Consider the following 18,097-nt stretch of genomic DNA (forward strand, 5'->3'; position numbering starts at 1 on the left):
TTGATATATATTAAAAAAAAAGCATTACAAGATTTGAGTTAGCCATGTGTCATAACCACAATGAATCTTAGAATCTTTAGAGAAATAAGTTGGTCTATCTAAATATATAATAAATAATTTATTAAACTAACCATAAATTTATTATTAATGTTCTTCATTATTTCTTTAAATAAAAAATTATGGAAGTACCTAATGTGACTAAAGTATATATGAAATTAATGATTTCGACTAATAAAGATTAAATAAAAATTAGTGTAACCTCTATCATTTTTTAATATAAAATTAATAAAATAAATTAAACATCCACATTAACCATATAATAAAAAATTAGATTTTTTCTGTATATGTTAACCATAAATTGAGTTTTTCCTTCAAAACCGTAAGATCATGTTTTCTCACCGTAACCATAAAATCGTGTTTTCGTCAAAACCATAAACCAACTTATCCTCCAAACAGCAAATTTTTTAAGATATATCTATTTGTTTAGGAGATAATTTTTGTTAATTTATTTTGACATTAATAATTTTCCAAAGAGTTAACATATATTTCTTTAAAGGGGGTTTCTCTTTATATTGATTAAGATTATTTGATATGGATTTCCTTTTTTGAAGAAATATATATATTTATGTTAGTTTGTATGTTATTTTTCAGATATTTAAGTATTGATATTAAGTTAATTTTTAATTCATAATTTACCTTACTTTATATTGAATTATATTTATATTAAGAATTTTTTTTTTTTTGAAATTACTATCATTTTGGAAAGTAATAAAATTAAATTGGTGATTTTTCATATGTTAATCGGTGGTTTTAAATCTTATACGAACATTTTTAATGGTTATACTCCCAGTTTTAATGTAGTATATATTATAATTTGATTTGCCTATGGATGTTAAATGAAGAGTTTTGGCCCAGCTAAAAACACATATTTATCGGGGCGAAGAAAATATTTTAAGATCTCTATAATATAAACGTGACCATATTTTAACCATGGCCCTTTTCTAGTAAAAACACTTTTTGTCGGGGCGAAGAAAATATTTTATTTTCTCAGAAGAAAACTAAATTTTACATTTTTTTTGGAAAATATTTATTTTTGACAAAAAAGTAAAATTTATATTTTTTACATAAAAACAAGATTTCGTGTTAGCAGAAAACTGAAAACTAAAATTCGCCTAAACGGCGGGAAAAGGAAAATTTGCATTTTTCAAATAATCATAATCATAAATTTTGTGTAAACAAAAACATTGAAGTCAGATGGTTAGCTATATTTGACCCATTTTTAACCTTGTTATTAGGGTTTGAGAAATTGATACATCAGTTGGACTAATCCCTAGCTGTGCTTATGGGTTTGTGAATTGGATTCTTCGTCAAATTTCAATGTGTTAAATAACAAGTCTTGGTTGTTACTGGGTTTCTTTGGAGTTGTTTAGGCAATGATATGATCTGGATTGTGTTATGACGTCCGATAGTGATTGCGCCGAGTTTTGTTACTTAGCCAAGTGGCTCGGTGTGAACTAGTAAAAATGACTAAGCCTTAATTAGGGATGCGACGGATTCGGATATCAAAAAAAAATAGAGTATCCAGATTTAGATTTGTCAAATTTGTGATTTTAGTATCCGGATCCGGAGATGTGTCTTCTGGATTTCGGATATCTATCTGAATAGTGTATTATCTGCGATTTTTTCAAATTTGGATCCGTAAAAAATAAAATAAAAATAAAAATACCAAGTTTTAAAATAATATCTAAATTAAATATTTATGCATATATATATATATATATATTATAAAAATTAAATATAATATTTCAAGTCTAATTTTATTTATAAATATTAATATATCAACTATCATTATTATTAAATTTTCATATATTTAAAAAATATAGATTCAGATTTGGATATCCAGATTAAAAATTAAGATATTTGGCTTCGAAGGATTCAACATATTACTATTCAGGTTCGGATATGGGCAGCTGAATATCTTATTTTAGAGTAGATCTCGAATTCGATCTGGATCCTAGTCTCGGCCTTAATAACCATAGACATTTTTAGTTTTTTTTTTTAAGTAAAGCCTTTAGACATTTTTTTATTTGTTTTCTTTTCTCTTTCGTTTTTTTGTTCCGGGATCATCGAAAATCAAACTTTCTTGTTTTCTTTCTAAGAAAAAGTCAAGAATAATCACCAAGGCTTTACTTATTTTTCTTATTTATTTCCATCTATCAGTGTCGGTTCCTTGATTTTATTATACTCACTTGTCTTTACAATGATTTAGGTTACTTGCAACCGAATTCTCCCCTAGAATAATGATAACCTATTATTGTCTGACTTTCGCAGATTGGATATTCTTGAAAAGTTCTTTTACAAACTATTTTATGTTACTTTCAGTGAAGTAGCCATCATAATTTTAATATATTTTCTTTCTATACGAACAAATATTTTTAATTCAATAGATAATTTTACGTCGCCTAGCTCGTACAGAACTATAAAAGGTTTATTTGCAAAACAACAAAAAAGATATAGATTTGTAGTGAGAGGTTCAAGAGAAATAAGAACAAAAACAAGGAGAGATGAAATGTTTTTGGTTACATAGTAAATTTATATTTTTATGTATATAGGGTGCAATTTCTCAACTATAAACCTACTTTAAAAAATAAGCAATTTGGATTAGACGTGTTCACTAACTTTGAAAATGTATTTATTTCCTATTTTATCATAATTGAACTTTACAGTTGTTCGGATTTAGTCTAGATGACAATTTAAATATATAAAAATTAAAAGGTCATTGTTTAACACATTATTGTTACCATTATTCATGTTTATCACCGATATTGTTTTTAAAAAATATCTTCTTCATAAAGAAGTAAAAAATTTTGATGCATTTTCTCTATATATATAATAAATAATTATTTAAATTATTAAAAAATAATTTTTTTTATGTTTTCGAATTATACTTTTTACTTTTTCAAATTTTGATTTTTTGAATTTATTTTCCTCATTTTCTTTTTAAAATTCAAAAAAAAATTTTGAAACTAATTTTTAAAATTTTTAAAACCCTTTTAAATATTTATATATATATATATTTATTAGAATCTTAAATTTCACATTCCAAAAATCTTACTCTATCTTCTAACTCTAAACTTTAAGTCTATATTAATTAACCTATCGTTATAAATGTTTTTTTCTCTTTTTAAAAATGATGATAAAAATGGTTAAATTAAACATAAAAAATAGTATTTTGAATGTGGTATTTTGGCAATTTCTCAAAAATCAATAGCTTACAAAATTTTTCTATATATACATATCAATAGTGATTCATTATTCATTATACTTGAACACCTTTACAAACTATAAGCAAACACCATATGAGAAGTAAGAGGCTTTTCTTCTTCGTTTTGCTCTTTTTCTCCTTGTTAGTAGAACTCAACAGAGCACAGAACAACAAAAGAACTGAAGTCCATATTGGTGTTGTAGCAGATGTCGGAACCAGTTACTACGACAGTGCCACGCTTTGTGTCAACTTGTCTCTCGCCGATTTCTATTCTTCTCATCCCCACTTTCAGACAAGGCTTGTCGTCAACATCGGTGACTCCAGAGAAGATGTAGTCGGTGCTGCATCTGCAAGTACCATCTTTCTCTCTCTCTCTCTCTCTCTCTCTCTCTCTCTCTCTCTCTCTATGTGGTTTGTACACATTTGCAATACTTGCTATTGCTATCTATTACTCCTCCGTATTTAAGAGTTTTCACACAGAAAATATTTTTATTTTTTATTCTAAATGCATTGTTTTTAATGAACTATTTCGTAGCCAACCAAATTTAATTAACAAAATTAATTAACTTAAAATTTATAATTCATTTTTGTTACCTAATAAAAATATATTAAAAAATTTTAAATGTATTTTTTTGAAAACAAAAATTTCTAAAACTTGGATATTTTTTTTGAACAAAGGTTTAACTTGGATCATTTTTAAACTAGAGAATTTGAGTTCATATCTCTCTCTATACATATATGATGTAGCAGAACTTTTAGGGATAGAATTAAATCCGTTAATTTTAAGAATTTGTGAATACTTTTCACAGTGCTTAATCAAAAACATTTTTTCTGATTAAGAATACTTTTCTCAGTGGTTTATAAAAATATCTTTAGAAAAAATCATTTTATTAATTAAATCATAATCTGTTACTCCTCCATATTTAAGAGTTTTCACACAAAAAGTATTTTTAATTTTAATTCTAAATGCATTGTTTTTAGTGAACTATTTCCTAGGCAATCAAATTTAACTACCACAATTAATTTATTCTAAATTTATAATTCATTTTTGTTACCTAATAAAAATATATTAGATATGTTTAAATGTATTTTTTGAAACAATTTTTTTCTAAAACTTGGATTTTTTTTTTGAATAAAGGTTTAACTTGGATCATTTTTAAACTGGACTATTTGAGTTCATATATATATATCTCTCTCTCTATATATATATATATATATATATATATATATATATATATATATGTGATGTAGCGGAAACTTCTAGGGATAGAACTAAATCCGTTAATTCTAAGAATTCCTGAAAACTAAAGTTTGTGAATATTCTTCACAATATTTAATAAAAAACTCTTTAGGGTTGAGAATACTCTTCTTAATGGTTTATAAAAATCTCGTTAGAAAAACTCCACTACAAGAAAAATTGGTATTAGTAGCACCCAAAAACGCTATCATAGGGTTTTCGTAGCGTTTCGAAGAATGCCGTGACAGCTGCATCTATAATAGGCCTTCCACTTATCGCGTTTTTTCATGTGCTATAATAAATATACATATTATAGCGTTAAACGTCTGCTCCTGATTAGTCTTTTTATAGCATTTATTTAGTGCTATAATATATTTTTTCATCAAGTTTTTATAAAGCTGTAAAATATGTTATAATGATCATCTTGATCATAGCGGAAGCTTCTAGATCGTAGCGGAAGCTTCTAGAGATAAAACATTGATTCTAAAAATTCATCTTCGAATTTTGATCATAGCGGAAACTTCTAGAGATAAAACGTTGATTCTAAAACTATTTGAAAACTATAGTTTGTGAATACTCTTCATAGTGCTTAACGAAAAGTTCTTTAGAGTTTGAAAATATTCTTTTTTGGGGTTTATAGAAAATTTTTATAAAATTTTGGTGGTTTATAAAAAATTTTCTTTCCATTAATCAATCAAAATCTGAATACAGGTAGCTCTAGACGACTATATATATATATATATATATATATATATATATATATATATAAAAGAAAACCATAAAATCTTTACGCAATAAAGATAATTATCAGACGAATAAATAAAACACTATATAAATAATATATTTATTATCTGCATCAATATATATATGTGTGCGTTTGTCATTCACATACTTAATCGGAATTTTCTTGGTTTTGACATAATCACAGCTCTTGAGCTGATAAAGAACAATCAAGTGAAAGCGATACTGGGGCCATGGTCATCAATGCAAGCTCATTTCTTGATCGAAATTAGCCAAAAGGCACAGGTTCCGCTTGTCACCTACGCAGCAACAAGCCCATCTCTTACGTCTCTCCGCAGTCCATACTTCTTTCGCGCTACTTACGAGGACTCCTTCCAAGTAGATGCCATAAAAGCGATCATCAAGTTGTTCGGGTGGAGAGAAGTTGTGCCTGTTTACATTGACAACACCTTTGGAGAAGGCATAATGCCTCGTCTCACCGACGCTTTACAAGAGATCAATGTTCGAATACCTTATAGATCCGTTATTGCTCAAAATGCAACTGATCATGAAATCTCTTTGGAGCTTCTTAAGATGATGACCATGCCCACAAGAGTCTTTGTTGTCCACATGTACTCTTCTCTTGCCTCAAGATTCTTCATCAAAGCTAATGAGATTGGTTTGATGGAACCGGGATACGTCTGGATCCTTACCAATGGAGTTGCTGATGAGTTACCTTGGATGAATGAGATGAGTATTGAGGCTATGGAAGGAGTGTTAGGTGTTAAAACTTATATTCAAAAATCCAAAAATCTTGACACTTTTAAAGCTCGTTGGAGGAAAAGATTCTCGACGATGGAGCTGAGCGTCTATGGATTGTGGGCTTATGATGCTATCACCGCACTGGCGATAGCCATTGAAGAAGCTGGAATAGATGACTTGACTTTCAGCAATGCGGATCCTAGGAGAAATGTGTCTGAACTTGAATCTCTAGGCTTATCTCAATACGGTCCAAAACTTCTCAAGACACTCTCACAAGTTAAGTTCAAAGGACTTGCAGGAGATTTCCGTTTTATCAACGGGCAATTGCAACCATCGATGTTTGAGATTATTAATGTGGTGGGAACCGGAGAAAAGTCGATAGGATTCTGGACAGAGGAAAATGGTCTTGTGAAGACACTAAACCAGAAACCACGGAGCATGAGCGCTTTGTCCACTTGGAAAGATCATTTTAAACAAATTACATGGCCTGGAGAGGCTGAGTCTGTTCCCAGAGGATGGGAGATCCCGACCAATGGGAAGAAGTTGCGCATCGGAGTTCCAAAGAGAGCTGGTTTCACTGATCTTGTGAAGGTCACAAGAGATCCTATCACCAATTCAACATCAGTCACAGGTTTCTGCATAGAATTCTTTGAGGCCGTGATTCGAGCAATGCCTTATGATGTCTCCTATGAGTTCATTCCTTTTGAGAAACGCAATGGTAAAGCAGCTGGTGATTACAACGACTTGGTCCACCAAGTGTACCTTGGGGTGAGTACAACTAATCATCCCTCAAAATTCCACCAAGTGTTCTAGAAATCGATCTACGCGCTGCCTAGGCGGCAAATCGGACCTAAACTAAATGATTTTCTTGAATGATTTTTTTTTTTTTAAATCGGTTTAGACGCTCAAAAATTCGGTCTAAAACCATATCATCTAGTGAACTATTGCTTTCTTGAAGATTGGTAAAACCATATAACCTAGTGAACTAATGCTTTCTTCTCTCTGACGCAGAGATATGACGCTGTTGTTGGAGACACAACCATACTTGCAAACAGGTCGTCTTACGTCGACTTCACATTCCCATTTATTAAATCAGGTGTAGGATTAATCGCTCCCATTAAAGACCAAGTGAAAAGAGACAGCTTCACTTTCTTGAAACCTTTGTCGTGGAAACTATGGTTGACTTCCTTTGGCTTCTTCTTCATTGTTGGAATTACTGTTTGGGCTCTTGAACATAGGGTCAACCCAGACTTTCGTGGACCTGCTAATTACCAAGCTAGCACTATCCTCTGGTTTGCCTTCTCTACCATGGTTTTTGCTCCAAGTACATTCACTCTACCCTCTTTATATCCCATCATATATTGACGTTTCTATATTGTGACCTTTCTTGATACTTACTCTTGTGTTGCTGTCCACAGGGGAGAGAGTGTTTAGCTTTGGGGCGAGGATCCTGGTTATCGCATGGTACTTCGTTGTTCTTGTGCTGACTCAAAGCTACACAGCCAGTTTGGCGTCGCTTTTGACATCACAGCAACTTCATCCAACCATAACTAGCATGAGTAGCTTGCTTGAGAGAGGAGAAAGAGTGGGTTATCAGAGAACATCGTTCATCTTTGGAAAGCTTAAAGAAGCAGGTTTCTCTCCATCTACCCTTGTGGCCTTTGATACGTCAGAAGAATGCGATGAACTTCTCAGAAATGGACCAGAAAAAGGTGGAATCTCTGCAGCTTTCCTGGAAACACCTTACTTGAGACTCCTTCTTGGACAATATTGCAACACTTATAAAATGGTTGAAGAGCCATTTAATATCGATGGATTTGGCTTTGTAAGTTTCCAAAGTTTTTTTTTTTTTTGGAATACCAGAAAGTTTGGGATCGAAACTCGTTATCCCTCCTTAGGCCTTTTTTGGGAAAGCTTTAGTGAGATCATAAGTCCTTTTTGTAGGTTTTTCCAATCGGATCTCCTTTAGTCGCTGATGTTTCAAGGGCTATTTTGAGAGTAGCAGAGTCACCGAAGGCAATGGAACTTGAGCGCGCATGGTTCAAGAAGAAGGAAGAACGTTGTCCAGACCCAGTCACTAATCCGGATCCAAATCCATCTCTTACCTCTAGGCAGCTGGGCGTCGACAGTTTCTGGCTTCTGTTTCTTATTGTGTTTGTTGTGTGCATTATAACACTCGGAAAATTAACATTATGTTTCCTATGGAAGACTGAAGGGAATCGTTTCTGGAAATGGAAATGGAAAGAGTTTCAACAACGAGACAACGATTCCTACATCAACCAGGTAGAGATGTCTCCGTGTTCGTCAAGTCGACCCATACCTGACAACAATTAAGCAACAAACCAACGCTTAAGACACAAGTAAGCAACCATTTTGTTTGAATGTCTAAAGGATCATATATGACTATGACTGTCTTTACTTTAAGGGAAAAAAAAAACTATATGTAATTTATTGTATATATCGAAGACGTGTTTCGTAAAATTCAGTTTTTCAAAATTCTGTTATAGTACCCATTATATTATACAAGTGAAAAAACAAGTCACCATAATGATCGAGCAGGTTACGTGTTTTGCAAGAAATTAAACTTAGGGCTCTCTTACATGTGCCAAACAACAAATACGAGTAAAGAATTCATAGGATCATGGAAGGTAGGCACAAATCTATTGAACCACCAATCCATAAAATGATTGAAGATTAGTTCAGTAAAGTATATTTAGCCACTTTAGCTTTTCATTATCGGATCCCACAATGTAACTTTATTCTTATTAACTAGAGTTTGATTGCGGATGTATTTTAGAGATTAGATGCGACTGATATTTGAGAATGCACTCAACTTGAAGGTTTTTGTTTGTGTTGTCCATGCATATGTTTTGTTATTAGATTTCTATTCTTTTTTCAATGTTTTTAGTTGCTAAAATTTATAATTTATCACGGGTTCACAGGTGTTTTCTCCATTATTATATGTGACTAACATTTGAGAATGCAATTAACTTGATTGTTCTTGTTCGGTGCATACATTTTTTTGTTTTTAGATTTGTTAACATTTTTTCTATCAGATAGGTCTTCAATTTATTTTAACATATCTATTAAGATGCAAAATATCAAATTTTAAGTACACTTTATAGTTTTAGTAAATTAAACATGATTATTTTGATTTGAAATATGTATATTAAGTATAAATTTAATTTTATGATTATTGTAAACAAAGACATGTTTAGCTTAGCTTACAATACTTGGCCATTTTCGTTAATTTTAAAATATGCCTAAATAACATAAATTTATATTACATAATGGACTTAAAAATATAATATTAACCTAAGTCCATGATTTTTTTATTGGGGAAAAAACAGAAACGAAGGCAACCGACTTTTCTTGTTCGGTTGACTTTTCCTTATGTGCATTCAATATGCTATCTCTTTGTATTCATCAAAATCCTTGTATGTCGATTGATCTATGAAACTCGAGAGAAATATATTTAGGTTTTCACTATAAGTCGCATCGATCTATGCTAAGTACAATTGTTTATCGGATGAAGGTGAGAATTTTTGATTTGAGTTTAAATTGAGTTCATACGTAAAATTTTAGTTTTTAACACAACATATTCTTTTTAATGAAATTGTACATGTTGGAGGGAAAATAAAAGCTATGCTGGAGGCTGGTAGAGATCAATGAACGTGTCTATGGCTGCAATTCAAATTGATTAGTTAATAAGGATTATAATTGCTTATTATTATTTTTGTTCGGATTATAAATGTTTGTTGCATATATTTTGTTTAGCTATAAGTAGTGAAACATATACATAAGTTTTGCACCTTCAATCCAAATTATATGTCCAAAGTTATAATTCATTACATTTTATATAATTCCCTTTTTGAATGTATAATTATATTTTACTGCTTAGCACTAAATAAAAACATATAAAAATATATAGTTTTCTAATGATACATTTTTTAATAAATTTTTTATACTCTTTTCAAAAAAAAATTCGGAAAATTTTAAATTTTTTCCCAATTTTTTTTCACAATTTTTTTTTTGAAATTCGAAATTCTTTTTGAAAGTATTTTTTTTTTTAATTTTAAATTTTAAGTATTTATTATTTAATTTAAAATCCTAAAAATATATTTTAAATTTCTCAACCATATAGAAAATAAAAATAGAAATTCATGAAATAGAAATCTAAAAAGTTATGATCAAATTTTATGTCAGTATATATATATATATATATATATATATATTTTCTTAATACACATAATTTTTAAGATCTATCAACCTTTAAAATTTACATACTCTACACAAATTTATCTCCCATTAACCTCTTTTATTATTTTTTAAAAAAATCGAACCAGTCAAATATACATTTTTATTTAGTAACAAATAAATACTCTGTTTTTTCCCTCAAATTCTTACTTGGTGTCAAGTAGTCCAATCTGAACCTACTTCCTTTATTTCCCACTAAGAGCATCTCCAAGAGCAACTTTAAAACCTCAAATATAAGGTTTTATCTACTTCAAGAGCAACCTCAAAACCTCAAATTATAAGGTTCTGTAAAGTGAAACCTTATATTTGAGGTCTCACTGTACAAAACCTTATATTTGAGGTTTCATATTTATTTGGTCCTTATATTTTTCTGTCTTTTAAAAATCTTCATAACTTTCTTGTTTATCATTTTAGTCCATACAATTTAATATCTTTTATATATTCTTATAAATTTAACTTTTACATATAAATTTCAATAAATATATAAATGATTAAATAAAAACAAAGCATAATATTTTAATAATATTAAACAAATATTATACAAGACAATATTACATCAAACAAGTTAATACAAAAACTAAAAATGCATAAAATAAAATTACATAAGCAATATTACAATTATACTAATATTCCGGTAAACCTGATCCCGAACCTTCAATATCACTAAAAAGTTGTCCATAAAAAGTTGGTGCATTGGGAGGCTGTTGTTGTCCTCGAGTTCTTTTCTTTATAATTCTTTCTTGTTCAGATCGAATAAACTCACGAGTAGCATAATCACTGATAGATTCTAGGTTTGTTAACAACATTTTATTCTCTTCATGCATTTCTTTAAGGGCTAGTTTTTTTGCTTGGTTTTGCATATGTAGCTGAGTTAATTCAAAATATTTCTCCCTAGCTGATGCATTTTCTTTTAAAAAACCAATGACTTGTTCATTTGATGAAACCAAAGTGTCAACCGAAGAATTGTTACCTTCTGAGATTTTTCTTTTGAGTTTTGCTTTATTTGATCCAATGGGACGCTGTGATGAATTTGATCCACCATCATCACTACTTAAGTTGATTGAAAATGAAGACAATCCCGGAGATTGTGATGTTGGAGAACCAGCAACATTGCTTTCTTGAGTGTTTGGACTACCAAAATTAACATTGTCGGTAAACTTTGGGATATCCTTCATCAAAACCCACACATGGTCAAATTTAAAACCTTTTTTCAGTTTTGGATCTTGAACCAATAATTTCTTTGCCTTTTCCATCTGCATGAAAGATAAAATTATTAAAATTTTAAATAAATATCATATATGGGAGCATTATGGGAATAATAATAATAATATTCTTCAAATTTCTAACAGCATAAAGAATAATGTTCATTCTACCTTGTAATGATCGGTCGCTTCTAATTTCCCAACACTCCTCTTTTTTCTCATTGTAATTTTTTTGTATTTTTTTCCATAGTTTTCCTAGAGATTGGTTATTACTACCAATAGGATCTTGTGATATTTCTAGATACACACGACATAATAACTCATCTTCATGTTGATTGAATGATGAGCCTCTACTCTTTTCCATATTCTAGCAAATAAAAAGATTATTGAATGTGATAGATTCATTGCTTGGAACCTATTATTTATAGATGAAAATGGATGGATAAAATTTCAAATGAGTGGCCACAATTCAGTTTTGTAGATTTTCTTATCTGATATATTAAATAGATAAGACAAGACTCTGATCTAATAGTTGATTCCATGTTATATTTTTTGTAGATTAAATATTGAATATTTATATATGATATTTGGATAGGATGATAATCCAATGATGGAAAAGTTATGAAATCTAGAAAATGGTGTAGATTAAATATTTAAGATTCTTAGGTGCTATTGGATAAGACTTTAATCTAATGGTTGATGACAAATGAAATCTAGTGAACGGTAAAGATTAAATATTCAGAAATTCTATCCATTTAAATAGTAAAAATTCTATCTATAAAATAAACAAAGACATTAGACAATAAGACAAGTAGCAAAGCATTACAACTTAAAATGAATTTCAATATTGGAGGTCCATGTTTTATAAATTATTCATCTTCTTCTTCTTCAGGCTCATCAGAGTTTGATGAATGGTTACTAAATGAAAATGAAGCAATTGAACGAGATGAACAAATTGCACTCAATTTGTTAGCCAACAACAACCGCCTAGCTCAACAACTCATTCAAGAAGAAAATCATGTAAGTCATCATGGTTCTATTCATGGTCATGCAATACACCGAGACAGAGAAAATGCACATCGTAATTTATTCAATGATTACTTTGCTGATAATCCTTTGTACGGTGAAAGAGAATTCAACCGTCGGTTCCGAATGTCGAAGAGATTATTTCTTCATATTGTTGAAGCTGTTAAAACACATGACAACTATTTCAATCAACGCCGCGCCGCATCTGGTAGAATGGGCTTATCAACCTTGCAAAAAGTCACGGCTGCTTTTCGGATCTTGGCGTATGGTATGCCTGCTGATGCCACTGACGAATACATCAAAATTGGAGAGTCTACGGCAATCGAATGCTTGAAGAGATTTTGTCGTGCAATGATAGAAATATTTTCAGAGTGGTATTTCCGGTCACCAACAGCCGAGGACGTTGCTAGACTGCTTAGCATTGGCCAACAACGAGGATTTCCAGGAATGCTAGGCAGTTTAGATTGTATGCATTGGAAGTGGAAAAATTGTCCAACTGCATGGGCAGGACAATTTGCAGGCCGTAGTGGATCACCCTCAATCATTCTTGAAGCTGTTGCAGATTATGACTTGTGGATATAGCATGCTTATTTTGGTATGCTGGGCAGCAATAACGACATCAATGTTTTGAAGTCATCTAATAATAATGAATAATGTATTTTTAAGTTTTTTATTTATATGTAATATGCTATTAAAATGTAATAATTAATTAATAAATGTTGTTTAAAATATTTTTGTTGTATGATTTTAGATTATATAAAAGTTTTATGCTTTTATTTGAGGTTTGTATAATGCAAGGACTGTTAAGTAAAAACTGAAAATTTTTAAGGTTTTTTTTTAAGTTTACTCTCGGAGAAGGTCACCCTTAAACCTCAAATATAAAATTCAGTAAACCTCAAATATAAGGTTGGTCTTAGAGATGCTCTAACTTGCACCGTTTCTATTCCTCCAAAATCAAAAACTTCGCCAAGGACATCTGTTTTTAATAAGAAACAATCTAGATAAGTTTATAGAGTACATTACACATTACTAATTCGCTTGAATATAATTATATAGAATACATTTTGATTTGAGCAAAAAAAGAGAGTACATTTAGAAAATCGTTATGGACATCAAGAAAAATGCTTTCAGTGTTCCATTGACAATATCATCACATCTCGCAAGACAAATAAATTTTTACACCCTACAGAATCAAACAGTTTGTATTTAAGTACAAAACTATTTGTAGTGTAGAGAAGTAATGTGCATTCATATACAGAGAAGTAACTTACTGTTTGGTAAGCAAGAATACATTCAAGTGTCTCCCCCCCATAAATTGTGTTTTGCTTCCACGAGTTTTATACGGTTTTACATTAAGTAGTAGACTAGTAGGTGTAACATTTTTTGGTTCGCCATTTCTAGGGGTGTTTTGAGAATTTGATTGTGAATTGAGTCAACAGAAAGAGAGGTATATATCTATATATATAAAGAAATGTTTGTCTCATTTCTGTGATGCCACGTCACTAAGTACTGCAAGGAGAGCGTGACACTTGTCCCTCTAATCAAAGTGCTGCGTTTCATTTATCTTTTATCTTATGAAATTTTGGGCTTTCACTTTATCTTGTGAAATTAAGCCCAATAACAAGAATAATCGGACGCGGAACTAGGGTTTATTCTCTTCTTCTTCGATGTCCGACACCAAAAGAAGAAAATCTTTTGTGTTCTCAGACACCATCAATGGAGTTTCGAGATGGTGATTGATTGAAATAGATGTGAATAATCTCTTTGTTGTGCTTCATTCGTGTCGTTTAGTCTTCTATTTTACAGAAACGCTCGGTGTTACAGATTCATTGCCTTTACATTCTTAAGTCCATAGAACACGATTTGACATTGAATGAGCTGGCTGTATTTCTACACCTATAAAAAGGTTAGCATTCTTCTCTTCCATATCATCTTCTCAATCTGTAAACTTACTTTCTGTCTCTCCTCTTCATCTTCCTACTGCCATATCCTCATCTCTATCGCTTATGTTTTTCATCAACATGTCCTCCGATTCAGAGTGGGCATGGGACGCCCGTGACATGTGAGATTATAAGTTCTTTTGGTCGGATCAGCTGCGATTGTAATCTGTCTCTCTTTGGATCTTTTTTGGTTGTGGTCATGATGTGGTTAGTCGAATGACATTTCAGGGTTGCTACACGAGATGCTTAGATCTAACAAAACAAGAGATTAAAAAGATTGGAAGGTGTTTTCACAATATCTACGGACGGAAGAAAATTTTGCTTTCTCAAACTAAAGCACTTGCAAACCATTCCCAGAGTTTATTCATACAACATCACCAAAGAAGAAATAGGTACTTCTTTTTTCTTTTGTTATTCGCTTTGTATTTTTATTTTATATATATATATATATATATATATATATGCAAGTAGATTTCGATAATTAAATAGGGATTACATTTATTATTGTATTCAATTAGGATAGATTTATGCGAGTTATAGGACAAATAAATTAGTATATTTCTTTTAAAATATGTGTGAATATCCGTGTATTGCGTTTGACTTTCATAATCACGCTAAGGATATCTCATACTCCCTCCGTTTCATATTAAGTGTCGTTTTAGAATTTTTTTTCGTTACAAAATAAATGTCGTTTTCGATTTTCAATGCAAAATTTATTTTTTCTATTGGTTGAAATATGGTTAGGTGTATAAGTAATAGTATTTTTTTTTATAGAAAATGTACAAAATTAATTGTTTCCTTAATTCGTGTGCCGAAACCTAAAACGACGCTATAATGAAACAGAGGGAGTATCAATTAGTGGTTATCTTAAATTTAGAAAGTTTTTAGCAATTAGTTCATATCCGGAAATCTATCTTTATTATGAGTATCAAATATAAGACGCAGATTTAATTTTCAATTAGTTGACTATATTTACGAAACTAATTTATTTCCTTTATTAAAACTAATTTATTGCATATTTTATTGTGGCAAGTAGTTATCTATCACGTAATATTGTTTATATTTTTGCAAGATTTTCGGTTCATTAGTTAATATTTTGGGTTATTTTTAAAATTTCCTTGTATGTGATATAAATACAAAACCAGTTATTTAACTAGACCATATGATTTCAATAGACAATGATCGTATATAATAACGTACTAGATTAAGATCCGCGTCTTGCGCGGAATAAACATTATATATATAAATTATTTTATGTATTACATATTATGAAATAATAAATATATATTGAATAATTAAAAGTCAGTAAGTATTACATATATAATTAAATTGGTGCGAACGTATAAATCAATTTTATTAATCCAAACAATTTTTTTTAAAATTTGATAGTGTATCTAATTAAATTTAAATGATATTAACATACATAGTATATTTTTAATATTAATGTCTATTAAATGATGCTTTCTACTCATATGTTTTTCTTATCATGTGTATCTTTAATAGCAAAAACTTTAAATTACTGATAGCAAAATTTTCATTGTGGGATTAATAATTTTAGTAATTTATAATTTTAAAAAATTTATCAATGTTAGTTCAAAACATTTATCAAAAAAAATTATTCAAAGTAAATTTTGAAATTAAAATATTTATTTATTCAATATGGTTTATAGTTTAATTTAGAATGATATATATACATATATATTTTAAATCTTAATGATTAATTAAATTAGAATTTTATTTAAATGATTTTGTAATCATCTGTATTTTGTCATAACAAAAATTTTAAACCATAGATCGCAAAATTTGAATGCGAGACTTTTAACAGTTTTAATAATTTATAGTCATTTTTTAAAATTCAAAATATAACATATACTGAAAAATCTAAATTTTTATAATATGGTTATTGTGATTTTTTAAATTATTTTAATAGTTTAAAATTAAACAAATTTGATAGAAGATATATTATTTTTTTATTAGATCTTTATTATTCAAAATCATTAATTGTCATATATATTTTAGCCACATTAGGCAATTCCGTAATCTTTATTTAAGGAAATAATAAATGACATTAATAATGAATTTATGGTTAGTTTAATAAAAAGTTTATAATATAATTAGATGGACCAACATCTTTCTCTAATAATTCTAAGAATTATCCTTGTGATGGCACGTGACTACAAAAAGAAGTTGTAATGTTTCACAAATAATATATAGGGGATGTGTCTGCATCAATATGCTAAAGTATACGATTGCATATCCCATGTTAAAAGATGGTTCAAGATTTCAAATATTATATTGATATTGAACTTCGTGCATATCTAATCGGGTAGGCCAGCCCAAAAGTAAATTTTTTTTTTTGTTAAAAATAGAGTGGCATAGGATGGTAATATTTGTAGAAAATAAACATGCTCTTGTTTTAATAGATCAGACTAGCTTTTGATCCGCGCATCCGCACGGATGTTTTCTCAATTTGCAATGTCAAATATTTATTATTGTTCACCAACATATTTTATATTTGTATATGTGTGATCTTGTAAATTGTGTACAAAAATCAAAGTGAAAAATATGTTATAAGAACACATCATATGCTTTGTTAAGATTTTTAAAATGGGTAAAATTTCATTTCGAGTTGTTCAGACCTATTTAATTTTACAAATACTTATTTAGACCCACAATAATTGCATTGACCCATTTAAACATGTGTAGAGGTATTTAAAATTATTATTATTTTTTTTTGTCATCAAATTATACAGACTAATACTGCTTTAAAATTATTTTGATATTTCAAAATTATGTGAAGTGTATTTTCTTAAAAGAATCTTTACATTATTGATGAAATTCATTTTTTCAAAAAAGTTAGGAAAACTAAAAAATTAAAAAACTCATAATTTTTTTTTTATTTATTTAGAATTTCTAATTTTAGTACTCTAGTTATAATATTCAGTACGCTAAAACCTATTAATTTTGTATCATTCTACCAATCATAAAAATAATATTTAAACTATATAGGTCTAGATTACATAGAAACAGTATATTACATAAAAAATAATTGATATCTTAAGTTAGCAAATTCAAAATATTTGTTAAATCATGAAGGTTAAGATATAATGGTATAGATTGTTATCATATCAAAGTATTGTTACCATAAAACATATTGACCGTAAAATATTGTCTAAATTACATACAAATAATATATTATATATAAATAAATAATTGGTACATTAAGTTATATGAAATTCCAAATAGTTTTTAAATCATGTAGGTTAGGATATCATGAATAAAAACAATATATTTTATCATATATTTATAAGCTGTAAGAGATATTAACGATTTCACAATTTTATTTAAATTGAAATGAGCACAATATATTGTCAGATATCATGTGATTGCTTAAATATAGGATCTGTTATGGAATATCATTGATTTTGGTATTATTTTTGAAACCCCGGTTTTGGATTGTGGAGTTGGTAATTATCGGTTCAAACGTAATATATACACTTAGGTTTAGGTCTGGTAATATTTTACATCAAACCGTGATTAAATTCCATTACATAAATAAACTTTATCCTTACTGTAAACTTAAATATTTAGAACCGTAAGTTCTGTATATTATTAATGAATAAATGTTCTCTTTATATAGGGATTACAAGATAGATAAATGAAAATACAATAATAGAAAATATTACAA

The 18,097-nt window shown here is 29.2% G+C and overlaps 3 protein-coding genes across 3 annotated transcripts; 2 read left to right on the top strand and 1 right to left on the bottom strand.

Annotated features, from left to right (window-relative positions):
• Positions 1 to 3,348: 3,348 nt before the first annotated feature.
• On the top strand, positions 3,349 to 8,318 carry LOC106320437 (glutamate receptor 2.2-like). Its single transcript, XM_013758803.1, has 5 exons — positions 3,349 to 3,618; positions 5,431 to 6,752; positions 6,996 to 7,308; positions 7,403 to 7,809; positions 7,929 to 8,318. The coding sequence occupies exons 1-5, from the start codon at positions 3,360 to 3,362 to the stop codon at positions 8,316 to 8,318; spliced, it is 2,691 nt and encodes an 896-aa protein (XP_013614257.1). The 5' UTR covers positions 3,349 to 3,359.
• A 3,204-nt stretch (positions 8,319 to 11,522) lies between these two features.
• Positions 11,523 to 11,839, bottom strand: LOC106320438. Its single transcript, XM_013758804.1, has one exon. It carries the CDS (start codon positions 11,805 to 11,807, stop codon positions 11,523 to 11,525), a length of 285 nt encoding a protein of 94 aa, XP_013614258.1. The 5' UTR covers positions 11,808 to 11,839.
• Positions 11,840 to 12,266: 427 nt separating this feature from the next.
• Positions 12,267 to 13,111, top strand: LOC106320440 (the record flags this gene model as incomplete). The annotated part of the gene is given in 1 exon segment (XM_013758806.1): positions 12,267 to 13,111. A coding segment is annotated over 1 exon segment (774 nt). The 5' UTR covers positions 12,267 to 12,277.
• Positions 13,112 to 18,097: the final 4,986 nt, after the last annotated feature.

The sequence above is a fragment of the Brassica oleracea genome, unplaced genomic scaffold (assembly GCF_000695525.1).
Source record: "Brassica oleracea var. oleracea cultivar TO1000 unplaced genomic scaffold, BOL UnpScaffold00924, whole genome shotgun sequence".
Taxonomy (NCBI): domain Eukaryota; kingdom Viridiplantae; phylum Streptophyta; class Magnoliopsida; order Brassicales; family Brassicaceae; genus Brassica; species Brassica oleracea.